We start from the raw sequence: 27,112 nt of genomic DNA, 5'->3' as shown, positions 1-27,112 counted from the left end.
ACCATTTGGGATGAGGCAGACGCATTCTTACGAGGAAAGTATATTGCAATTCAGGCCTATATCAAGAATCAAGAAAGGTCCCTAATACACAACCTACCCTTACACCTAAAGGACCTAGGAAAGGGACAGCAAATAAATCCAGCAGAAGAAGGGAAATAATAAAGACTAAAGCAGATATAAATTATATAGAAACAAACAAACAAACAAAACAACCAGTAGAACAGATGAACAAAACTTAGAGCTGGTTCTTTGAAAGTATTAACAAAATTGATAAACCTCTACCCAGACTTATCAAAAAGAAAAGAGAAAAGATCCAAATAGATACAATCATGAATGAAAGAGAAGAGATCACAATCAACACCACAGAAATACAAACAATTAGAATACTATGAAAAATTATATGCCAACAAATTGAGCACTCTGGAAAAAAATGGACAAATTCCTAGAAACTCATATAGTAGCAGAACTGAAACAAGAAAAAATAGAAAATTTGAACAAACTCATAACTGGCAAAGAAATTGAATCAGTAATCAAATGTCTCCCAACAAACAAGAGTCTTGTGCCAGATGGCTTCCCAGGGGAATTCTACTAGACATTTAAAGAAGAGGTAATGCCTATTTTTCTCAAACTGTTCCAAAAAATAGAAATGGAAGGAAAGCTTCCAAACTCATTCTATGAAGCCATCATTACCTTAATCCTACAACCAGTCGAAGACCCACTAAAAAGGAAAATTACAGGTCAATATCCCTGATGAAACTGGATACAGAAATTCTCAATAAGATACCAGCAAATCAAATTCAACAGTACATTAAAAGAAATATTCACCATGATCAAGTGGAATTTATTCCTGGGCTGCAGGGCTGGTTCAATATTTGCATGCAGAAGAATGAAACTGGATCACTTTCTTACACCATACACAAAAATAAATCTAAATGGATGAAAGACCTAAATGTGAGACAGGAAACCATCAAAATCCTAGAGGAGAACACAGGTAGCAACTTTTTTACCTTGGCCAGAGCAACCCCATACTACAGATGTGGCTGAAGTCAAAGGAAACAAAACTAAACACAAACTATTGGGACTTCATCAAGATCAGCTTCTGCATACTGAAGGAATCAATCAACAAAACTAAAAAGCCGCTTACAGAAAGGGAGAAGATATTTTCAAGTGACATATCTGATAAAGAGTTAGTGTCCAAAATCTATAAAGAACTTATCAGACTCGGAGATGGGGGCCAACATGGAGGAGAAGTAGGGGGAATCCATACTTCCTGCATCTCTCAAAAGAGAAGTGGAGAAGCCAAAGGACTTTGAACACCAGAGCATAGGAGGAAGAGACACTGAATGTACTAGGAAGAAAATGGGAAAGCTGGAAAAAAGATAGGTGGGTAACTGTGAACTGGGGGAGATAAAAAAAAACCTGCATGTGCACGGAGAGGAGGGACCCCCCCCCTTCTGTGGAGAAACAAAGGGAAGAGAAAGAGCAGTTAGAGAAGTGCAGACTGTATCTGGACAGGAGAAAGACCTCTGACTGAGACTGAGAGGGATCTTATCTCTAATCATGGGGCTTTCTTCAGACTGGGCCTGGCTCCCTGTTTGTGCATCTGGGGAGGAGGGGAGCCAGCCCTGGGTGCGGTGGTAGGTCAGAGGCTCAGTCCACAGTTGGAGAAAGTGGTTACCTGGAGAGCTGTGCGATAGTATGGAATCTGCCTGTGTCTGCCACCTCTGGGTGGAGTGGCTGGGCCAAAGGCACAGTCTGAAGGAGGATAAGGCCGCTGTTTCCCTGGAGTGCTGGGAAAAGACAAAGCCAACCTGCTTCTGCCACCCTGGGGCTCATGGCGAGGGCAATGGCTCAGTCTGCAGTAGAAGAAGGTGGACCTCCCTGAAGTGCTGTGGCACAGACAAAGCCAGCCGGTACCACATATTGCCACACTGAGAGGGGCTTCCCCAGTGCCAGAGCGCACAGAGTGGGACTTTGAATCCTAGCCAAGCACAGGGTCAGGGGAGTTGGTGGAGAAAGACTACCCCATCTGTACCCACGGCACAGTGAGGGTGATTCAAATTGAGCCCACCTGTCTGGCTCCATGGAGAAGAGACTGGGGGATCACCACCCCCCCACTACCACCACCAAGGAAGGAGCTTCAGGGATCACTTCCAGGGCCCATAGTGGAGGTGGGTTCAGATTACGCCAAACCATGCCCCCTTGCACTGGGTAACTGCCTATCCACTGGAGTGGCACAGAACCTGCGGATAGCTACTACCTACAAGTGCTGCAGAATTTCTTGGATTAACCCTAGGTCAATTCTGGATATATAGATATATTCTCTCCCCCCCATTTCTCCTCATCTCTTCCCTCCCCTAGGCTGGTTACTCTGGTTATTGGTCTGTCTAAACTGACATATTTAATCCATTGTCTTTATACATGTTCTACACCTCCTTCTTTACACTCCTTTCTCTCTCTCAAATAATCAAGGCATATAGTTTCTCTGTCTGGGTAAGTTTATCTTCGTTTTGTTTTCCCCACCTCCTTCCTTATTTTCCTTTCTCTCTCTCTGGATTAAGGCTTTTAGTCTCTCTGCCTAATCAATGGTTATTTTTTCTTCCCCGTGCCCCGCTCCTGTCATTTCTCTCTTTGTATATGCTCTTTCATTAGCACCACCTTCTTCTTTACTTGTAGCCGGTGTTTTTTGGATTTTTGTTTTTAGTCTTTAGGTTTTTGTTTTTGATTATTTGTTTGTATTATTTGTTTGTGTGTTTGTGTGTTTTTGTCTCCTGTTTGTCTGTTTTGCTTTACAGGGCTACTCCAAGGAACAAATTAAAGCACATCTGGTGGAGGGTCCAAATTATCACTACGAGTAGGGTAATAAAATAACCAAAGTCACAAAAGCAGAGAGCAAGTAACACTCTCCAAAAAAAAAAAAAAAAACCTCCTGAGGGGCCAGGCCCTGGATGTATGGCTCCCCCTTTAATGTAGCAGTGCTCGCAGGTGCAGAGAACACAACAAGCTTTTAAAATGCTTAAGGGACAGAAGACTAGCCAAAATGATGAAACGGAAGAATTCTTCTTAAAAGAAATTCCAGGAAGTAGCCACAGCTAACGAATTGACCAAAACCAATTTAAGCATTAAAAGGGACCAGGATTCAGAATAACAGTCATAAAATCAATCGCTGGGCTTGAAAAAAGCATAGAGGACAGCAGAGAATCTATTGCTACAGAGATCAAGGGACTAAAATAGTCATGATGAATTAAAAATTCTATAAATGAGGTGCAAAATAAAATGGAGGTGGTCACAGCACGGATTGAAGAGGCAGAGGGGAGAATGGGTGATTTAGAAGATAAAATTATGGACAAAGAGGAGCTGAGAAAAGAGAGATAAAAAAAATCCAGGAGATGAGCAGAGAATTAGAGAACCAGGTGATGCCATCATATGGAACAATATCCATATCATAGGATTTTCAGCAGAAGAGAGAAAGGAGCTGAAGGTGTACTTTAACAAATCATAGCTGAGAACTTCCCTGATCTGGGGAAGGAAAAAGGCATTGAAATCCAAGAGGCACAGAGAACTCCCTTCAGATGTAACTTGAATAGATCTTCTGCATGACATACCATAGTGAAACTGGCAAAATACAAGGATAAAGAGAGAATTCTGAAAGCAGCTAGGGATAAACGGGCCTTAACATACAAAGGTAGACACATAAGGGTAGTGGCAGACATATCTACTGAAACTTAGCAGGCCAGAAAGGAATGTCAGGAAATCTTCAATGTGATGAACAGAAAAAAAATGCAGCCGAGAATCCTTTATCCAGCAAGTCTGTCATTCAAAATAGAGAGATAAAGGTCTTCCCAAACAAAAACTGAAGGAATTCATCACTACTAAACCAGCCCTACAAGAGATCTTAAAGGGATGCTGTGAGTGAAATGTTTCAAGGACCACAAAGTACCAGAGACACCACTACAAGCATGAAACCTGCAGATATCACAATAACTCTAAACACAAATCTTTCAATAATAACACTGAATGTAAATGGACTAAATGCTCCAACCAAAAGACATAGGGTATCAGAATGGATAAAAGAACAAGACCCATCTCTTTTCTGTCTACGAGAGACTCATTTTAGACTTGAGGACACCTTCAGATTGAAAGTGAGGGGATGGAGAACTACCTATCATGTTACTGGAAGTCAAAAGAAAGCTGGAGTAGCCATACTTATATCAGACAAACTAGACTTTAAATTAAAGGCTGTAACAAGAGATGAAGAAGGACATTATATAATAATTGCAAGGTCTATCCATTAGGAAGAGCTAACAATTATAAATGTCTAGGCACCGAATTCGATAGCACCAAAATACATAAAACAATTAATCACGAACATAAGCAACCTTATTAATAAGAATGTGGTAATTTCAGGAAACTTTAATACTCCACCTACAGAGAAGGATAGAACATCTAGATAGAGAATAAAGAAACAAGGGCACTGAATGATACATTGGATCAGATGGACTTGACGGATATATTTAGAACTCTGCATCCCAAACCAACAGAATATACTTTCTTCTTGAGTGCACATGGAACATTCTCCAAGATCGATCAGATACTGAGTCACAAAACAGACCTCAATAAATATAAAAGAATTGAGGTGATACCTTGCACACTTTACGATCACAATGCTATGAAACTTGAAATCTACCACAGGAAAAAGTCTGGAAAATCTCCAAAAGCATGGAGGTTAAAGAACATCCTACTAAACAATGAATGGTTCAACCAGGCAATTAGAGAAGAAATTTAAAAATATATGGAAACAAATGAAAATGAATATACAACAATCCAAATGCTTTGGAGTTAGCAAAGGCAGTCCTGAGAGGAAAATGCATTGCAATCCAGGCCTATCTCAAGAAACAAGAAAAATCCCCAATACAAAATCTAACAGCACACCTAAAGGAAATAGAAGCAGAACAGCAAAGTCACCCCAAACCCAGCAGAAGAAGAGACATAATAAAGATCAGAGCAGAAATAAACAATATAGAATCTAAAAAAACAGTAGAGCAGATCAATGAAACCAATAGTTCTTTTTTTGAAAAAATAAACAAAATTGATAAACCTCTAGCCAGGCTTCTCAAAAAGAAAAGAGAGAGGACCCAGATAGATGAAATCATGAATGAAAATGGAATTATTGCAACCAATCCCTCAGAAATACAAGCAATCATCAGAGAATACTATGAAAAATTGTATGCCAACAAACTGGACAACCTGGAAGAAATGGACAAATTTCTAAGTACCCACACACTTCCAAAACTCAAAAAGGAAGAAATAGAAAACTTGTACAGACCCATAACTGGTGAAGAAATTGAATCAGTTACCAAAAATCTCCCAACCAATAAGAGTCCAGGACCAGATGGCTTCCCAGGGGAACTCTACCAGACATTTAAAGCAGAGATAATACCTATCCTTCTCAAGCTGTTCCAAAAAATAGAAAGGGAAGGAAACTTCCAGACTCATTCTATGAAGCCAGCATTACATTGATTCCCAAACCAGACAGAGTCCCAGCAAAAAAAGAGAACTACAGACCACTATCCCTGATGAATATGGATGCAAAAATTCTAAACAGGATACTAGCAAATCGCATTCAACAGCATATAAAAGAATTATTCACCATGATCAAGTGGATTCATTTCTGGGCTGCAGGGTGGTTCAATATTCAAACACAATCAATGTGATACATCACATTATTAAAAGAAAAGATAAGAGCCATATGATCCTGTCAATCGATGCAGAAAAAGCATTTGACAAAATTCAGCATCCTTTCTTAATAAAAACCCTCGAGAAAGTCAGATAGAAGGAACATACTTAAACATCATAAAAGCCATTTGTCAAAAGCTCATAACTAATATCATCCTCAGTGACGAAAAACTGAGAGGTTTCCCCCTGAGGTCAGGAACACGACAGGGATGTCCACTCTCACCACTGTTGTTTAACATAGTGTTGGAAGTTCTAGCACCAGCAATCAGACAACAAAAGGAAATCAAAGGCATCAAAATTGGCAAAGATGAAGTCAAGCTTTCACTTTTTGCAGATGACATGATATTATACATGGAAAACCCAATAGACTCCACCAAAAGTCTGCTAGAACTGATACATGGGTTCAGCAAAATGGCAGGATACAAAATTAATATACAGAAATCAGTTGAATTCTTATACACTAACAATGAAGCAACAGAAAGACAAATAAAGAAACTGATCCCTTTCACAACTGCACCAAGAAGCATAAAATACCTAGGAATAAACCTAACCAAAGATGTAAAAGATCTGTATGCTGAAAACTATAGAAAGCTTATGAAGAAAATTGAAGAAGACATAAAGAAATGGAAAAACATTCTGTGCTCTTGGATTGGAAGAATAAATATTGCTAAAATGTCAATATGACCCAAAGCTATCTACACATTCAGTATAATTCCAATCAAAATTGCACCAGCATTCTTCTCGAAGCTAGAACAAGCAATCCTAAAATTTGTATGGAACCACAAAAGACCCCGAATAGCCAAAGTAATATTGAAGAAGAAGACCAAAGTGGGAGACATCACAATCCTAGACTTTAGCTTCTACTACAAACTGTAATCATCAAGACAGCATCGTACTGGCACAAAAACAGACACATAGACCAATGGAATAGAATAGAGACTCCAGAATTGGACCCAAAAATGTATGTCCAACTAATCTTTGACAAAGCAGGAAAGAATATCCAATGGAAAAAAAGACAGTCTCTTTAACAAATGGTGCTGGGAGAACTGGACAGCAACATGCAGAATAATGAAACTAGACCACTTTCTTACACCTTTCACAAAGATAACTTCAAAATGGATGAAGGACATGAATGTGAGACAGGAAACCATCAGAACCCTAGAGGAGAAATCAGGAAAAAAACCTCTGTGACCTCAGCCCCATCAATTTGTTAACTTGACACATCCCCAAAGTCAAGGGAATTAAAAGCAAAAATGAACTATTGGGACCTCGTCAAGACAAAAAGCTTCTGCACTGCAAAAGAAACAATCAACAAAACTAAACAGCAACCAACGGAATGGGAAAAGATATTTGCAAATGACATATCGGACAAAGGGCTAATATCCAAAATCTATAAAGAACTCACCAAACTCCACACCCAAAAAACAAATAATCCAGTGAAGAAATGGGCAGAACACATGAATAGACACTTTTCTAAAAAAGACATCCAGATGGCCAAGACGCACATCAAAAGATGCTCAACGTCACTCCTCATCAGGGAAATACAAATCAAAACCACACCAAGAAACCACCTCATGCCGGTCAGAGTGGCTAAAATGAACAAATCAGGAGACTATAGATTCTGCAGAGGATGTGGAGAAACGGGAACCCTCTTGCACTGTTGGTGGGAATGCAAACTGGTGCAGCCATTCTGGAAAACAGTGTGGAGGTTCCTCAAAAAATTAAAAATGGACCTACCCTATGACCCAGCAATAGCACTGCTAGGAATTTACCCAAGGGATACAGGAGTACTGATGCTTAGGGGCACTTGTACCCCAATGTTTATAGCAGCACTTTCAACAGTAGCCAAATTATGGAAAGAGCCTAAATGTCCATCGACTGACAAATGGATAAAGAGGATGTGGTTTACATATTCAACGGAATACTAGTAGGCAATGAGAAAGAATGAAATCTGGCCATTTATGGCAACGTGGATGGAACTGGAGAGTGTAATGCTAAGTGAAATAAGTCAGGCAGAGAAAGAGAGATACCACGTGTTTTCACACTTATGTGGATTCTGAGAAACTCAACAGAAGACTAGGGGGTAGGGAAGAGGAAAAAAAAGTTACAGAGAGGGAAGGAGGCAAACCATAAGAGACTCTTAAAAAATGAGAACAAACTGAGGGTTGATCGTGGGTGGGAGGGAGGGGAAAGTGGGTGATGGGTATTTAGGAGGGCACCTGTTGGGATGAGCACTGGGTGTTGTATGGAAACCAATTTGACATAAATTTCATTAAAAAAAAGACTTATCAGACTCAACCCCCAAAAAGCAAACAACCCATTAAGAAATGGGCAGAAAATATGAATACTTTTCCAAAGAAGATATCCAGATGGCTAACAGACACATGAAAAGATGCTCAACATCACTCATCATCAGGGAAATACAAATCAAAACCACAATAAGATAACATTTCACACCTGTCAGAATGGCTAAAATTAATAACTCAGGAAGCAACAGGTATTGATGTGGATGCGCAGAAAAGGGAACCCTCTTACACTGTTGGTGGGAATGCAGACTGGTGCAGTCACTCTGGAAAACAGTATTATGGAGGTTCCTCAAAAAGTTAAAAATAGAATTCCTCTACAATCTTGGAATTGCACTACAAAGTATTTACCCAAAGAATCTGAAAATACTTATACAAAGGGATATATACACCCTAATGTTTATAGCAGCATTATCAACAATAGCCAAATTAGGGAAAGAGCCCAAATGTCCATCAACTGATGGATGGATAAAGAATATATGGTGTATATAAAAAATGGAATACTACTTAGCAATCAAAAAGAATGAAATCTTGCCATTTGCAACAACGTGGGTGGAACTAAAGTGTACTATGCTAAGTGAAATAAGTCAGGCAACAAAAGAAAAATATCATATGATTTTACTCATATGTGGAATTTAAGAAACACATCAGATGAACATAGGGGAAGGGAAGGAAAAATCAGATAAAATCAGACAGGAAGGCAAACCATAAGAGACTCTTAAATATGAGAAGAGGAGTTGTTAGAGAGTTGGTAGAGGGGTGGTGCATGTGGGATGGGTTAAATTGGTGATGGGCATTAAGAAGGACACTTGTTGGGATAAGCACTGGGTGTTATATGTAAGTGATGAATCACCGGGTTTACTCCTGAAACGAATACTATGCTGTATGTTAACTAACTTGAATTAAAAAAAAAAGTTCTCAGCACATGAAAAAAAATTCTACAACTATATATGCGGTGACTGATGTTAACTAGATTTATTGTGTGATTATTTCACATTATATGCAAATATTGAATCATTATGGTGTACACCTGAGAGAAATATAATGTTGTATATCAATTATACCTCAATTAAAAATTTTTAAAAATTAAAAAAATATAAATATTTGTTAAATTAAAAAAAACTGTCCTAGATATAACAAAACCTTAAAAACTAGTGATGTTAGTTGGTTTTGCAACTGAATTTGACATGCCTTGACAAAAGGAGTTATTATATCTCATAATCACATAACTTGTTTTACTTTAAGACATCCATCACACTTGTCTACAGTATAAATGTTTATGGGTACTTGCCTTCTTTTTCTTTTTGTGTGAATGTGTGAAGTGACTAAAACACAAGTGACTATTTGGTGACACTGCCTTGATTAAAGTAGCAACAGTTTTATCCACCATTGCTTTTGAACCATCAGTGCAAATGTCAACACATTGGAAAAAGCAAATCACCTTCATATTATTCATATTTATACTCATATTATGGGTTCCCTGTAAGAGGGTCAGTGATCCCCAGAGTCCCAGGGAACATGCTTTCAGAATATTTGCTCCAGATTTATGTGACATAAGTAAACCACTATTTAATACACAGTTAGTTTGGAGGCGCCTGGGTGGCTCAGTCAGTTAAGCGTCCGACTTTGCAGGTCATGATCTCACGGCTGTGAGTTCAAGCCTGTGCTGACAGCTCAGAGCCTGGAGCCTGCTTCATATTCTGGGTCTCCCTCTCTCTCTGCCCCTCCCCCGCTCATGCTGTCTCTCTCTGTCTCTCAAAAATAAACATAAAAAAGACGCAGTTAGTTTGGTTTAAAACACAAGATAATTTGTATCTCTAGTTTTCAAACCATCTTGTGCAAGTTTGCCAAAAGGCAGCAATTAGAGATATTCTTTTTCTGAAAATACTTTTCTCTTTTTTATAGCTTTATTGAGATGTAACAGAAAAATAAAAATTGTATATATTTAAGGTGTACAATGTGATGTTTTGATATACATATACATTGTGAAATGATTATCCCAATAAAGCTAGTTAACATATCCCTTACCTCACATAGTTAACACACTGTGTGTGTGTTTGCATGTGTGTGTGTGTGTGGTGTGTGTGTGTGTGTGTATGTGGGGAATAAGAACAATTAAGATCTCTTTTAGCAAATTTCAAGTACACAATACAGTATTATTAACTATAATCACCATGCTATAGAGTAGATCTCCAGAACTTTATCCTTTGCATAATTAAAATTTGAGACTCTTGAATTTATAGTAACTTACTTCAAATTCTGAGACAGAATAGGCAGGGGAAGTTAAGAAACAATTCTTTTTTTTTAGTGGTTTAGATGTTTATTGTTAATTTCAGTTAAAGGCTAGAAATGACTACAATACCCAACATTAAAGTTCTGCTAATACAGAACTTGCATATATAGACCAGAGTAAACAATACCATAACACAGAACACTATCTGTTTTAGAGGATACTATTTACTATTAAGGAAAAAATGAAGTCAACATATACACGAAAGTGGAATAATTCTCAGGAATTATTATTCTCAAGTGAAGAAACCATGATACAGAGCCATTATTTGATACTGTTTACTTTTCTTTTTGCTATACTTGTATATAATATTTCCTTTTAAATCATGCCCCGTATTCTCATATCTTTGTGCTCTACTCAAAAGTAGGATAGCATGTCCTTCTCAGACAGTTCTACTTAGAAATCAGCACATGCTCTTTTGTACCTCCCCTCCCTTGTTCCACAGTGTTGCAAGCACAGTGAATATTTGGTTCATAACTGTGGACAGTAGGAAGAACACCAGCTTTGGAGTCAGTTCAGACCTGTGTCTGCTGCATTGCTGAAATCTTGGGCAAGTAAGTTACTTATTTTTCTGAATATAAATTTTCTCAACTGGCATATGGCAACAAAAATATGTCTGTATCTATCTATTATGATGACTAAAGGAGCTAAAGCACATAAGCACTCAGCACAATGCTAGGTGCATAATAAGTGCTTCATAAATGACAGTTTTTATTAATTTAGTACAATGTTTAAGGGACTTGTTTAGATTTTATAAGCTCTTCTTTTCCAACTCTCCTTGAGCTGTATCACCCCAGCCTTCCCTGGTAAGCTTCTCTGGAAAGTTAAGTAATTTTGCCTTTCCTGGTTCTTTTAAGCACTTTTTAAAGCAAAATTACCTATTTTACACTCAGTGCTTTAAAGAAGAATGCTCTCTGTCCTCTTGATTTCAAAAGAGAGTTTACTCTTTCTTTAGATTATTCTGCATGTTTATGGTTAAATGTATCACTGTGCATTTTAAGTTGAATATTACATATTATATAGGAGGCTGTCTAGCAAAACAGTTACAATTTAAAACAGATCAATAGTGTGGACTGAAAGCCAAAACCTGGGATAATGTCTCTATTAGACTCTCTTTTGATTTAAATTATATTGAAGGAATATAGTCTTATAAAGTAATTTTTAACAGATTTTTATTTCTTCATTTTCAGGTCTTTCAGCCTGGTATGGCAGAAAAACCATTGTGTATGCCCACACAAATACCCCATGATGAAGATACAGTTGAGTATATCTTTCAAATAGAACTTCCAATTTTGTACTTTAACAAGATTGGGTAATTTCAAAATATTGATTCAGTAAAATGATATAGACATAGGTCATAAAGATTCGTGTTTGTTATGCTTGCACAAGAATTAAATTTTACATTGATTGGAGTTAAATACCAATATTGGTTTAAATAACTGTTCCCTGTTTCTTGAGTTTGCAGACCTTTTTGGTAGTATTCTTATTTAACAGCAAAGAATAACAAACCTCCCATTAGTGGGGAAGAATAGCACTATTTTGATGCATGTGTTTGTGGAAATTTATGTGCTGAAAATAAATAACTTTTAAGTGAAGTTATTTTAGGAAGTGGTTGGGTGGCTGTTTATTTCTTTGCTCAGTGGGAGATTGAAACAAGTTACATTTTAAGATGAGCCTCTGTACTAGGGACAACTTACAATAATTCACATACAAATTTACACTAAAAAAGAGTAGTATGCCTGAATGAGTTAAAAGTGAGTTTTAGAATTCCTTTTGAGCAGAATGTCAAATATATATGTGAACATTGATCTATGTTAAATAGTGCTCATTTATGTCTTAGTACCTAATGGCTCTCTTCTTGGTATTTTCTCTTCCCCCAAACATGCATATCCAAACTACCATATTTTTTCTCTTTTCCTTCTCACTGTTACTCCTCTGAAGAGAATGGCTTATTCAATGTTTGTTTTTCTATCAGTCACATGCTTAAAATCACACTTGATCCACCTTTCATCTTCACTGCTTTTTAAACTACTGTCAAAGTCATGTCTCAGAAATGAAACCACTGACTTATGTCCATGACATAATATCTTTGGCCCCTCTTTTGCATTAAATCATGGTGAACATTCCTTTGTTTACATGATATTAAAATAATAAAATTTTAGAATTAGAAGGGATACCAAAGGCCAATTAGTCACACTTTAAGCTAAGGTAGAAATGCTCAGTACACACCCTTTAGCAAGTAACCTTCCAACTTTTTTTAACCATTTTACAATTGGCAACTTAGTTTGTTCCCTCATCATGCTCAAACAATAGGAAAGAGAAAACACTCCTCTCAACCTAGTTTTTCACCAGCAGTAACTAATCTTTGGACAAGTTTTCATATCAGCACACAGATCAACCTTATTCTTTTTAATAGCTCTGTACTTTTGCTATTATAAATGTACTTTTTTTCAATAGCCAGCCCCTCTAAGTAGTGGTAAGGTAACTTCTAGGCTTTTTTTTTTTCTGTTTCTCTTTCTTCTTCTTCCTCCTCCTCATTTTTTCTTCTTTTTCGTCTTCACAATTCTGTATAATGCTGCATTGAATATCCTCCTACATACTTTTTCATATATATGTTTCATGTATTTTGTTAGAAATGAAATTATTGGATCAGGAAGTATATGCAATTTAAAATTTGATAGTAATTAGCAAGTCACTCTATAAAGATATTATGTCAATTTATGCTATAACCATCAATATGTGAGGATGTCTATCTTGTTTTTTTTTTAATCTCTCTCCTGTATTGGAATTCAAGGCTTAAGTAGACTCATTTAATTGTTTTTTATTGAAGTGTAATTAACATATTGTTTTATATTAGTTTCAGACATACAATATGATTAAACAATTCAATACATTACTCAGCGCTCATAATAATTAATGAACTCTTAGTCCCTTTTTATCTATTTCATTCATTCTCCCACCTTCCTGTTTTCTGATAACCACCAGTTTCTTCTTTGTATTTAAGAGTCTATTTTTTTGTGTGTCTTTTTTTCTTTATGTTTTTTGTTTGTTAAATTCCAAATATAAGTGAAATCATATGATATATGTCTTTCTCTAAGTGACTCATGTCAGTTAGCATTATACACTTTAGGTCCATCCATGTTGTTGCAAATGGCAGGTTCTCATTCTTTTTTACGGCCAAGTAATATTCTATTGTGTATATATGCCACATCTTTTTTTACACCAAGTTTTCATTTAAATTCCAGTTAGTTGACATACAGTGTAATATCAGTTTCAGGTGTAAAATTTAGTGATTCAACACTTACATACAACACTCAGTGCTCATCACAATAAGTATCTTCCTTAATCCCCATCACTTATTTACCACATCACCCTTCCCACCTCCCCTCTGGTAACCATCAATTTGTTCTCTATAGTTAATAGTCTGTTTTTCTATTTGCCTCTATTTCCCCCACTATGTTCACTTGTTTTGTTTCTTAAATTCCACATATGAGTGAAATCATATGGTGTTTGTGTTTCTCTGACTGACTTATTTCACCTAGCACAATACTCTTTTGCTCCATTCATGTTATTGCAAATGGAAAGATTTCATTGTTGCTATTGCTGAGTAATATTCCATTATATATATACATATATATATATATATATATATATATATATATCCAATTCTTCTGTATACATTCGTAGTCAATGGGCATTAGGACTCTTTCCATAATTTGGTGATTGTTGATAATGCTGCTACAAACATCAGGGTGCATGTATCCTTTTGAATTAGTATTTTTGTATCCTTTGAGTAAAGACCCAAGAGTGCAATTGCTGGATAATTGAGTAGTTCTATTTTTAAACCTCCATACCATTTTCCAAAATGTCTGCACAAATTTGCATTTCTGTCAAGAGTGCAAGAGGGTTCCTCTTTCTCTGCATCCTTTACCAACAGCTGTTGTTTCCTGATTTTCCTATTCCAAGAATAGTTTATTCTTGATTTTGTTTCTCTTGCCTCAGGAGACATATCTAGAAAGAAGTTGCTATAGCTAATGTCAAAGAGGTTATTGCATATGTTATTCTCTATCTCATATTTAGGTCTTTCCTATCTCACATTTAAGTCTTTAATCCATTTTGAATTTATTTTTGTATATGGTGTAAGGAAGTGGTCTAGTTCCTTTCTTTTGCATGTTGCTGAACAGTTTTCCTAACACCATTTGTTGAAGAGACTGTCTTTTTTTCCATTGGATATTCTTTCCTACTTTGTTGAATATTAATTCACCACATAGTTGTGGGTTTATTTCTGGGTTTTCTATTCTGTTCCATTTATCTATGTATATATTTTTGTGCCAGTATCATAGTATTTTGGTGACTACAGCTTTGTAATATAACTTGAAGTCCAGAATTGTGATGGTTCCAGCTTTGCTTTTCTGTTTGAAGGTTGCTTTGGTTATTTTTAGTCCTTGTTCATTCCATACAGGTTTTAGGATAGTTTTTTTCTGGTTCAATGAAAAAATGCTATTGTTATTTTGATAAGGACTGCAATAAGTGTGTAGATTGCTTTGGGTAGTATGGACATTTAAACAATATTTGTTCTTTTGATTCAGGTCATAGAATGTCTTTCTATTTCTTTGTGTCATCTTTTGTTTCCTTCATCAGTGTTTTATAACTTTCAGGGTACGGGTCTTTCACCTCTTGGGTTAGGTTTATTCCTAGATATCTTATTATTTTAGGTGCAATTGTAAATGGGACCAATTCCTTAATTTCTCTTTCTGCTGCTTCCTTATTGGTGTATAGAAATACATATTTCTGCATGTTGATTTTATATCCCGAGACTTTACTGAATTCATGTATTCTAGACGCTTTTGGTCAAATCTTTTGGGTTTTCTATATGGAGTATTATGTCATCTGCATATAGTGAAAGTTTGCTTTCTTCCTTGCTGATTTGGATGTCTTTTATTTCTTTTTGTTGCCTGATTGCTGAGGATAAGATTGCCGTACTATATTAAGTAGTAATAGTGGGAGAGAACATGCCTGTCTTGTTCCTGACCATAGAGGAAAAGCTCTCAGTTTTTCCTCACTGAGGATTATATTAGCTGTGAGTCTTTTGTGTATGGCCTTTATGATGTTGAGGTATGTTCCATCTACCCTTACTTTGCTGAGGGTTTTTATCAAGAATGGTTGCTGTATTTTGTCAAATGCTTTTTCTGCATCCATTGAGATTATATGGTTCTTACCCTTTCTTTTCTTAGTGTGATATATATGGTTGATTGATTTGTGAATATTGAACCACGCTTGTAGCCAGGAATAAATCCCACTTGATCATGGTGAATGATTTTTTTTTAATGTACTGTTGGATTCGATTTGCTAGTATTTTATTGAGAATTTTTGCACCCATATTCATCAGTTATACTGTCCTGTAGTTCTTTTTTTAGTGGAGTCTTTATCTGGTTTTGGTACCAGGCTAATACTGGCTTCAGAGAATGAGTTTGGAGTTTTCCTGCCACTTCTATTTTTTGGAATAGTTTGAGAAGAATAGATATTAACTCTTCTTTAATTGTTTGGTAGAATTCACCTGTGATGTCATCTAGCCCTAGACTTTTGTTTGTTGGGAGATGTTTTATTACTGATGTAATTTCCCTTATGGTTATTGGTCTGTCGAAGTTTTCCTTTTACCTGTTTCAGTTTTGGTAGCTTATATACTTCTAGGAATTTATCCATTTCTTCCAGTTTGTCCAATTTGTTGGCATATAGTTTTTCATAATATTGTCCAATAACTGTATTTCTGTGGTGTTGGCTATTATTTCTCCTCTTTCATTTGTGATTTTATTTATCTGGGTCTTTTTTTATTTTGTAAGTCTGGCTAGGGGTTTATCAATTTTATTAATTTTTTCAAAGAACCAGCTCCTGGTTTCATTGATCTGTTCTATTGTGGGTTTTTTGTTGTCTTTTAGTTTCTATGTCATTTATTTCTTCTCTAATTTTTGTTATTTCCCTTCTTCTGCTGGCTGCAGGCTTCATTTGCTGTTCTTTGTTGAGCTCCATTAAGTGTAAGATTAGATTGTTTATTTGAGATTTTTCTGGCTTGTTTAGGTGGGCCTGTTTTACTATCTACTTCCCTATTAGGATCACTTTGCCACATCTCAAAGGTTTTAAACCGTTCTGTTTTCATTTTCATTTGTTTCCATGTATTTCCTTATTCTTTTATTTTCTGTGTGACCCATTCATGGTTTAGTTGCATGTTGTTTAACCTCCATGTGTTCAAGCTCTTTCCAGACTTTTTCTCATGGTTTACTTCAAGTTTGATAGTGTTGTGGTCAGAAAATATGCATGGTATGATCTCAATATGTTTGTCCTTTTGAGGCCTGATTTTTGACCTAGTATGTGATTTATTCGGGAGAATCTCCCATGTAGACTAAAAAGAATCTGTATTCTGCTATTTTAGATTAGCATGTTCTGAATATATCTGTGAAGTCCATCTGGTCCAGTGTATCATTCAAAGCCATTGTTTCCTTGTTGATTTTCTGTTTGGATGTTCTCTCCATTGATATAAATGGGGTGTTAAAATCCCCTAATATTATGGTATTATTATCAATGAGTACTTTTATATTTGTTGTTAACTTTTAAAATATATTTTGGTGTTTCATGTTGGGTGCATAAATATTTATAATTTTTAGACCTTGTTGGATTGTCCCCCTTATTATGGCATAGTGCCCTTTTTGGTCTCTTACTACTGACTTTTTTTTTTTGAAGTCCATTTTTCGTGTATTAGTATGACAACTCCACCTTTCTTTTCATGTCCATTGCATGTCAATATTTCTCAATCCCCTCACATTCAATCTGCAGGTGTCTTCAGGTCTAAAATGAATCTCATAGGCAGCATATAAGTGGGTCTTGTTTTTTTAAATCCATTCTGACACCCTATGGCTTTTGATTGGAGTGTTAAGTCCATTTATATTCAAAGTAATTATTGATAGATATATTCAGTGCCACATCATTACTTGTTTTGTCATTGTTTCTGGAGATTTTTCCTGATCTTTTCTTGTCTTTGCCACCTTTGGTCTCTTCTTTCTTTGCCACTTTTGGTCTTTCCACTCAAAGAATCCCCTTTAATATTTCTTTCAGGGCTGTTTAGTGGTCAGTAATTCCTTTGGTTTTTGTCTGTCTGGGAAACACTATTTTTCCTTCTATTCTGAATGATAGCCATGCTGGAAAATATTCTTGACTGCAGTTTTCCCCATTCAGCACTTTGAATATATCATGCCACTCCCATTTGGTTTGTCAAGTGTCTATTGAGAAATCTCCAGCTAGCCTTATGGGTTTTCCCTTGTAAGTTAAGGACTTCTTTAGTCTTGCTGCTTTAAAGATGTTTTCTTTCACTCTACTTTGCAAATGTAATTACAATATATCTTGCTGTTGGCTTGCTTTTGTTAATTTAAAATTTTTTAAAAATGTTTGTTTATTTTTGAGAGCCAGAAAGAGAGAGTGTGAGTGGGGGAGGGGCAAAGGGAGATGGAGACACAGAATCTGAAGCAGGTTCCAGGCTCTGAGCTGTCAGTACAGATCTCAATGCGGGGCTTGAACTCACAAACTGTGAGATCATGACCTGAGCTGAAGTTGGATGCTTAACCGACTGAGCCACCCAGAGGCCCCATTTTGTTGATTTTGATGGGAGTTCTCTGTGCCTCCTGGATCTGGATGTCTGTTTCCTTCCTCAAATTAGGGAAGTTTTCAGCTACTATTTCTTCAAATAAATGTTTTGCCCCCTCTTCTCTGTCTTCTTCTTGTGGGACTCTTGTAATACAAATGTTATTACATTTGATGCAGTCATTGAGTTCCTTAAGTCTATCTCATGTTGCATAATTCTTTCTTATTTTGTTTAGCTTCTTTAAATTCTCTTACTTTGTCTTCTATCACTAATTCATTCCTCTGCTTCTTCCACTCTGCTATTCATTGCATCAAGCCTGTTTCCAATCTCATTTATTGCACTATTCATCTCTGATTGATTCTTTTTGAACTCTTTTATATCTGTGGTAATGGTATCACTGATCTCTTCTTTTCTTTAAAAAAATTTTTTTTTAAATAGCATAAAATAATTTTTTTTTTATGAAATTTATTGACAAATTGGTTTCCATACAACACCCAGTGCTCATCCCAAAAGGTGCCCTCCTCAATACCCATCACCCACCCTCCCCTCCCTCCCACCCCCCATCAACCCTCAGTTTGTTCTCAGTTTTTAACAGTCTCTTATGCTTTGGCTCTCTCCCACTCTAACCTCTTTTTTTTTTTTTTTTCCTTCCCCTCCCCCATGGGTTCCTGTTAAGTTTCTCAGGATCCACATAAGAGTGAAACCATATGGTATCTGTCTTTCTCTGTATGGCTTATTTCACTTAGCATTACACTCTCCAGTTCCATCCAGATAAAAAAAATTTTTTTAATGTTTATTTATTTTTGACAGAGAGAGAGACAGAGCATGAGCGGGGAAGGGGCAGAGAGAGAGGGAGACAGAATCTGAAGCAGGCTCCAAGCTGCGCTGTCAGCACAGAGCCCGACGTGGGGCTTGAACCCACAGACCGCGAGATCATGTCCTGAGCTGAAGTCGGATGCTCAACTGACTGACCCACCCAGGCACTCCTCTCTTCTTTTCTTTTAAAATATTCATTTTATTTTTTTTTTGAGTTTTCTTTGAAATAGACAGAGAGAGAGAGAGAGAGAGAGAGAGAGAGAATCCTAAGCAGGCTCCATACTGTCAGCACAGAGCCTGATGCAGAGCTTGAACTCATGAACCATGAGATCATGACCTGAGCCAAAATCAAGAGTCAGACAATTAGTTGAGTGAGCCACCAAGGTGCTCTTCTTCTATTCTTTTTTTAAACCCAGAGAATATACTTATTATTTTTGCTTTAAATTCTCCATCAGACATGTTACTTATATCTGCCTTTCTTAGATCTCTGGTTGTGACCTTATCTTGTTGTTTCATTTGGGATGAATTCCTCTGTCATGGCATTTTGTCTAAGTCTCTGCCTTCTTCTGTGTGTTACAAGCCTGTATGTTTCCTGCTCCCTAGAGTAATAGCTTATGAAGAAGAGGTCATAAATGTCCAGGGCCTGTCACTTTAGGAAGTGTCTCTGGTGTGTGCTGCATGCACTGCTATTTGCTCTATTCTTCATACCATGCATCTGCAGGCTCTCCTTGCCTGCAGTGGGCAATGTTGGGTCCCTGGCCAGAATGTGGAGTTTTAACTAGGTATGGCCTTATCTGTTTGTTGAATGAGACCTGATACTACTGAAGCCCTGCAGATCTTCCTGGTCAGGAGACTGGTGTGGCCAGGTGTTTATGCTGGTCTTTCTTCTGGGGAAGGGGCCTGCTGTGCTGGTACCAAGGTAAGCTTGACTGAGAAGGGCAGTTGTGCCAGAGTGTAGGGGTGTGGGATTTGGTGCAGGCAGGTTAGGCAGCCAGTCTTGGTACTGCCTGCTTACTGCAGGTGTGTCTATGTTTATATGAGGGTTGAAGGAGGGAACTGACATAAGCTGTCTCCTTTGTTCCTGTAGAGGTGACTCCTTGAATGCTGCCTCTCAGAGAAGCACTCCAAGAAGAGCAAATAATCTCTCCATGTTTGACCCAGGCATTTTTTTTTAAATATATATATATGAAATTTATTGACAAATTGGTTTCCATACAACACCCAGTGCTCATCCCAAAAGGTGCCCTCCTCAATACCCATCACCCACCCTCCCCTCCCTCCCACCCCCCATCAACCCTCAGTTTGTTCTCAGTTTTTAACAGTCTCTTATGCTTTGGCTCTCTCCCACTCTAACGTCTTTTTTTTTTTTCCTTCCCCTCCCCCATGGGTTCCTGTTGAGTTTCTCAGGATCCACATAAAAGTGAAACCATATGGTATCTGTCTTTCTCTGTATGGCTTATTTCACTTAGCATTACACTCTCCAGTTCCATCCACGTTGCTACAAAAGGCCATATTTCATTTTTTCTCATTGCCACGTAGTATTCCATTGTGTATATAAACCACAATTTCTTTATCCATTCATCAGTTGATGGACATTTAGGCTCTTTCCATCATTTGGCTATTGTTGAGAGTGCTGCTATGAACATTGGGGTACAAGTGCCCCTATGCATCAGTATTCCTGTATCCCTTGGGTAAATTCCTAGCAGTGCTATTGCTGGGTCATAGGGTAGGTCTATTTTTCATTTTCTGAGGAACCTCCACACTGCTTTCCAGAGCGGCTGCACCAATTTGCATTCCCACCAACAGTGCAAGAGGGTTCCCGTTTCTCCACATCCTCTCCAGCATCTATAGTCTCCTGATTTGTTCATTTTGGCCACTCTGACTGGCGTGAGGTGATACCTGAGTGTGGTTTTGATTTGTATTTCCCTGATAAGGAGCGACGCTGAACATCTTTTCATGTGCCTGTTGGCCATCTGGATGTCTTCTTTAGAGAAGTGTCTATTCATGTTTTCTGCCCATTTCTTCACTGGGTTATTTGTTTTTCGGGTGTGGAGTTTGGTGAGCTCTTTATAGATTTTAGATACTAGCCCTTTGTCCGATATGTCATTTGCAAATATCTTTTCCCATTTCGTTGGTTGCCTTTTAGTTTTGTTGGTTGTTTCCTTTGCTGTGCAGAAGCTTTTTATCTTCATAAGGTCCCAGTAATTCACTTTTGCTTTTAATTCCCTTGCCTTTGGGGATGTGTCGAGTAAGAGATTGCTACGGCTGAGATCAGAGAGGTCTTTTCCTGCTTTCTCCTCAAAGGTTCTGATGGTTTCCTGTCTCACATTTAGGTCCTTTACCCATTTTGAGTTTATTTTTGTAAATGGTGTGAGAAAGTGGTCTAGTTTCAACCTTCTGCATGTTGCTGTCCAGTTCTCCCAGCACCATTTGTTAAAGAGGCTGTCTTTTTTCCATTGGATGTTCTTTCCTGCTTTGTCAAAGATGAGTTGGCCATACGTTTGTGGGTCTAGTTCTGGGGTTTCTATTCTATTCCATTGGTCTTTTGTAGCAACGTGGATGGAACTGGAGAGTGTAATGCTAAGTGAAATAAGCCATACAGAGAAAGACAGATACCATATGGTTTCACTCTTATGTGGATCCTGAGAAACTTAACAGGAACCCATGGGGGAGGGGAAGGGAAAAAAAAAAGAGGTTAGAGTGGGAGAGAGCCAAAGCATAAGAGACTGTTAAAAACTGAGAACAAACTGAGGGTTGATGGGGGGTGGGAGGGAGGGGAGGGTGGGTGATGGGTATTGAGGAGGGCACCTTTTGGGATGAGCACTGGGTGTTGTATGGAAACCAATTTGTCAATAAATTTCATATATAAAAAAAAAAAGAAAAGCCAGCTATGTCTCTATTCTGAAATAATGGCCTTATGAAGAAGAGATCATGTAACATCCCCAGCCTGTCATTTCAGTAAGTGTCTGGATGTGTGCTGCATGCACTCTGCTATTGTGTTTTGGCTGCTCTATCCCTCAGGCCAGTCATCTGCAGAGGTTCTCCTTGCCTGTTGTGGGCATTGTTTGGTCCCTGGCCTAAATGTTGTGAGTTTTAATTAGGTGTGTTCTGGTCTGCTTATGAAATGAGACCTGACATTACCTCCACCAGAACTAAGTGCCCATAAAATTCTCTGGTCAGGAGACGTGATGTGGACAGGGGTTTGTACTTGCCTTCTAAGGGAGGGGTCCACCCCATTGTGCTTGAGGCGAGCTTGAATGAGAAGGGCAGTCCCATCAGAGTGCAGGGAGTGGGCTTTGTGCAAGCAAGTTAGTGTGGGCACTGCACTGCTTCCACAGGTGGCTCTTTGTTTATGCTAAGGGGCAGGGGACTGAAATGGTGCCAGGTAGCTCTTATGTTCCCACAGAGGCATCTGTGAATGATGCTCAGAGAAGAGCAAATACTTTCCCCACTATGTGCCCAGGCATTCTTTGGAGTTCTGTTTCCATGGGATCTGCCCCTGGGTTGTTTGCCTGCCTTATATCCAGGAGCAGAAAAATGCCCTTTGGGCTCTCTCCCAGACAAGCCAGCTCACCTTTAAAACTCCAGGCTTTAAGCACCATTGGTTGCAAGAACTCATGAAATTCAGCCCCTCTAGTTTTCCAAACCAATGACTTATGTAAAATATTCTCCTTGGGTGTTCCCCTTTGTGCTCCTCTCTTTCTCACCCTTCTCTCTGATGTTGGCTCCCTCCTTTCTGAAGCACCCATAATCTTTTTCTCCCCTATACCACTTCTCTGCACTTCATACTTTCTTTGATGTGACCTCTTCTCTCCCTTCGTTGTGGAGTTTGATCTGTCTGTCTTCAGATTGATTTCTGGAGTATTTAGGATGATTTTATAGTTATCTATTTGTGTTCAAGAGACAAGATGAGGCTAGGGTCCTCCTACTTTGCTGCCATCTTCCTCTCCCTCCTCCAGATTTACTATTTTTAAAATTGAAAGCAAAAACTATGTGTCTGGACAAGACTTACTTGCTCACAAATTTACTTAATTCAAATCTTGTCTGAGTTATGATAATCAAATGATAATTCTAATTTCTTAAACCTATTATTAAAATTATTTTTTCAAATGATATTACTAATTTTAATTAATTGTTTTATTTTTGTGTTTTTAAGCAAAGAGGAGATAGTGTCCGTTGCTTAACAATGCTTGGTCATTTTGGTTTTGAATGTTTGCCTCATCAGTTGGTAAACCAATCTATTCAACAAGGATTTTCTTTTAATATTCTCTGTGTGGGTAAGTGCCTGATTCCTCATCTGAATTAGTACTTAATTTTCTCAAATGCTTACTTCAACTTATCTAAAGTAGTGTAACACTGGTGCTGCTAATTCAAGACCATGTCCTTCTATCTGTATTTGTTCCCATCATGTTAGTCACATTACTTAGACTTTTTATACAAATAAATTTTTATTTGTTTTTGAGAGAGAGAGAGACAGAGTGGGGGGGGGACAGAGAGAGATGGAGAGAGAGAATCTCAAGCAGGCTCCACACTGTCAGTACAGAGGCCAATGTGGGGCTAGAATCCATGAATCATGAGATCATGACCTGAGCTGAAACCAAAAGTTGGATGCTTAAGTGACTGAGCCACCCAGGTGTCCCTAGACTTTTATTTTCTTTGGATGTTTCAGTGCTCTTCAAAATCTGATATGTTTTCGTGTATATTTTTTCTATATTATATTAATGACTGAGAGAGTCAAGAGAAACATGTATACCTCATTTTTATTCACAAGATTTTTAAAATGCATTTTATTTATTTATTTATTTTTGAAAGAGAGAGAGAGTGCACACACATAAGCAGGGGAAGGGGCAGAGAGAGAAGGAGACAGAATCTGAAGCAAGCTACAGGTTCTGAGCTGTCAGCATAGATCCCAGTGTGGGGTTTGAACCCATGAACTGTGAGATCATGACCTGAACTGAAGTTGGACACTCAACCAACTGAGCCATTCAGGAGCCCCTAAACATGTATACTTTAAAGGACATTATAGTCATTGATGTATTTGGGTTAAGCGTTACTTCTTCTTAGCCATTTTATGTCCCTAGATAATGTATCTATGTTTATTACAGGGGAAACTGGAATTGGAAAATCAACACTCATCGACACATTATTCAATACTAATTTGAAAGACAAAAAATCCTCACATTTTTACTCAAATGTTGGACTTAAAATTCAGACATATGAACTTCAGGAAAGTAATGTTCAATTGAAATTAACTGTTGTGAAAACAGTGGGATACGGTGATCAAATAAACAAAGAAGCCAGGTTAGTGTTTTCTTATTTTAATTACAAAAGATTTTATTCTTTCAAGGAATTTACCTTCTTTACTGACATTTCCTCTGGCTATATCACTCCCATCTGCCTCCACCTTTATATAGGCTTCTCTGCTCTCCTTATGTCTCTTTTAAGGACATTTGTTGTTTGAACTAAGATGTATCCAGAAAATCCAGGATGATCTTGTTTATACAAACACTCTTTTTTTTCCCAATAAGATTAAATTTACTGGTTTTATAGATTAGGATGCAGACATATCCATCTGATTCTCACCATTGAATCTTTATATAAGGGTATATCCTTATATATCTATATCAATATCGATATAGATATCCTATATATAAGGTTGATTCCTATAAATTTTTCAAATAGATTTTCCCCATTTATTTACTTGTTGGCTATTCTCATTTTTAAAATCACTTACCCAAGTTATAAGTAAATTTATTTCTGTAAAAATTTAAACGATCCAGATGAAATGAAAACCCACTTAGCCAAATGTAAGTACTTAGAGCCTTTTCTTTTTCCAAAAATAGCCACTATTGTAAGTTTAGTAAGTGTACTCTCAGACCTTATGTTGAATTTTTATAATAATTAATATACATTTGAAATAATACAGAACAAGTATCCTTAAACTATATTATGTATAATATAAAAATGCATAAAACATTTATGAACAGGTTAATAGATAATTCTGAAACAAACATCCTATGTAATCACTTTTCTTTTTTTTTTAATTTTTTTTTCAACGTTTATTTATTTTTGGGACAGAGAGAGACAGAGCATGAACGGGGGAGGGCCACAGAGAGAGGGAGACACAGAATCGGAAACAGGCTCCAGGCTCTGAGCCATCAGCCCAGAGCCTGAAGCGGGGCTCGAACTCATGGACCGCGAGATCGTGACCTGGCTGAAGTCGGACGCTTAACCGACTGCGCCACCCAGGCGCCCCTAATCACTTTTCTATTCAAATTGTGGTCTGATTCCCATGGGCCTTAGACATTTCCCTTTCTTATAAAAATTTTTTTAATGTTTATTTATTTTTGACAGAGAGAGATAGAGAGAGAGACAGCATGAGCGGGGGAGGAGCAGAGAGAGAGGGACACACAGAATCTGAAGCAGGCTCCAGGCTCTGAGTTGTCAGCACAGAGCCCAATGCAGGGCTCAAACTCACAGACCGTGAGATCATGACCTGAGCTGAAGTCGGACACTCAACCGACTGAGCCATCCAGGTGCCCCAAGACATTTCCTTTTCATGATCACAACCCCTCACCAAACTCATAGAAGAAGAGTGTAAAATGTTTGCCAATGGTTGGGGAGAAGGAGGAATTAAGAGTTCTTGTTCAATGGATAACGTTTTAATCATGCAAGATGAGATCTGCTGTGCAACAGAAGATTTAACAGTATATGTAACAGTACTTTATATTACATTCAAAAACTTGTTATGAGAGTAGATATCCATTAAGCAATCTTACTGCAATTAAAAACAAGCTATAGGAATGCCACAGGAGTTTTACTTAGAGGGAAATTAAAAAAAAAATTTTACTGTTTATTTTTGAGAGAGAGAGAGAGTGAGTGAGTGGGGGAAGGTCAGAGAGAGAGGAAGACACAGAAACTGAAGCAGGCTCCAGGCTCTGAGCTGTCAGCACAGAGCCCGATGTGGGGCTCGAACCCACGAACCATGAGATCATGACCTGAGCCAAAGTTGGATGCTCAACCGACTAAGCCACCTAGGGAAATTAATAGCATAAGATACTTATGTTAGAAAAAATGACAATCTCAAGTATTATAAATTTCAATGTTAAGAAACTAGCCAAATAAGAACAAATTTACCCTAAAGCAAGAAAAAGAAAGGAAAACCCATACTACAGCAGAAATTGATGAAAACAGAAAAAATGTCAGAAAATCAATAAATTGAAAACCTTTAACTAGACTGAGCAAGAAAAATAGATGAGAAGCCAAATACCACCAACATCAGGAATAAGAAAGAAGACATTATTACGGATTTTACAAATATTAAAAAGATAAGAATACAACAAACAATTCAATGCCCATAAAGTCAACAATTTAGAGGTTAGCCATGGGCTTTTCATATATAGCTTTTATTGTGTTGACATAAATTCTTTTATACATAGTTTCAAGAGTTTTGCTATTTTTTTAAATGATGAAAAGGTGTTAAATTACATCAAGTATCTGTTCTGCAACTATTGAAATAGTTATGTAATTTTTCTTTTTCAATCAATGTGGTGTTTATAAATCAACTTACTTACATTGAATAATCCTTGCATTCTGAGGATAAATCCCACCTACTCATTGTGTATGATCCTTTTAATTTGCTGTTGAATTCACGTTGCTAAGTATTTTGTTGAAGATTTTGCATCTGTGTTTATTAGGGATATTTATCTGTAATTTTTTTTTATATCAGGATAATTCTGGCCTTCAAAAGAGTTGGAAATTTTCCCTTTTCTTTAATCCTTTTGGAAGATTTTAAGTATTGGTGTCAATTCTTCTTTAAGTGTTTATTAGAATTCAATACTGAAGCCTGAGTTTTCTGTGTTGGTAAATTTTTGATTACTTATTTAACCTCCTTATTTGTACAAGAATACCTGATTTTACTAGACTTACTTTATTGTGCTTGTCAGATATTTTTCTTTTTATGTATTTTTTTTACAAATTGAAAGTTTATTGCAGCTCTGTGTAAAACAAGTCTATCAGCCTGGCTTTTCCAAGAGCATTTGATGACTTTGTGTCTCTGTGTCACATTTGGTAACTTTGCAATATTTAAAATTTTTCATGATTATATATTGTTATGATCAGAGATCTCTGATGTTACTTTGTAATTGTTTTGGGGCACTATGAGCTGTGTCCACAAAAGACAGGAAATTTAATTTGTAGATGTTGGGTTTTTAAATTTTTATTTTAATTCTAGTTAGTTAACGTACAGTATTATATTAGTTTGAGGTGTACAATATTATGATTCCACACTTCCAAACAATACCCAGTTTTTTCCCCTTTGTTTTGTTTCTTAAATTC

General features: G+C 37.3%; 1 protein-coding gene across 1 annotated transcript in view; it reads left to right on the top strand.

Moving 5' to 3' along the window:
- Window positions 1–22,937: 22,937 nt before the first annotated feature.
- The window catches only part of SEPTIN14 (septin 14), a 78,921-nt gene continuing 74,746 nt past the window's right edge, over window positions 22,938–27,112 (top strand). The window contains exons 1-2 of the mRNA XM_030301482.1: window positions 22,938–23,052; window positions 23,881–24,076. Of these exons, the coding sequence (XP_030157342.1) occupies window positions 22,962–23,052; window positions 23,881–24,076 (287 nt within the window). The 5' untranslated portion in view covers window positions 22,938–22,961. The remainder of the gene's footprint in view (window positions 23,053–23,880; window positions 24,077–27,112) is intronic.

Source organism: Lynx canadensis, chromosome E3 (assembly GCF_007474595.2).
Source record: "Lynx canadensis isolate LIC74 chromosome E3, mLynCan4.pri.v2, whole genome shotgun sequence".
Lineage (NCBI taxonomy): Eukaryota > Metazoa > Chordata > Mammalia > Carnivora > Felidae > Lynx > Lynx canadensis.
This window is presented reverse-complemented; position numbering and strand designations above follow the sequence as displayed.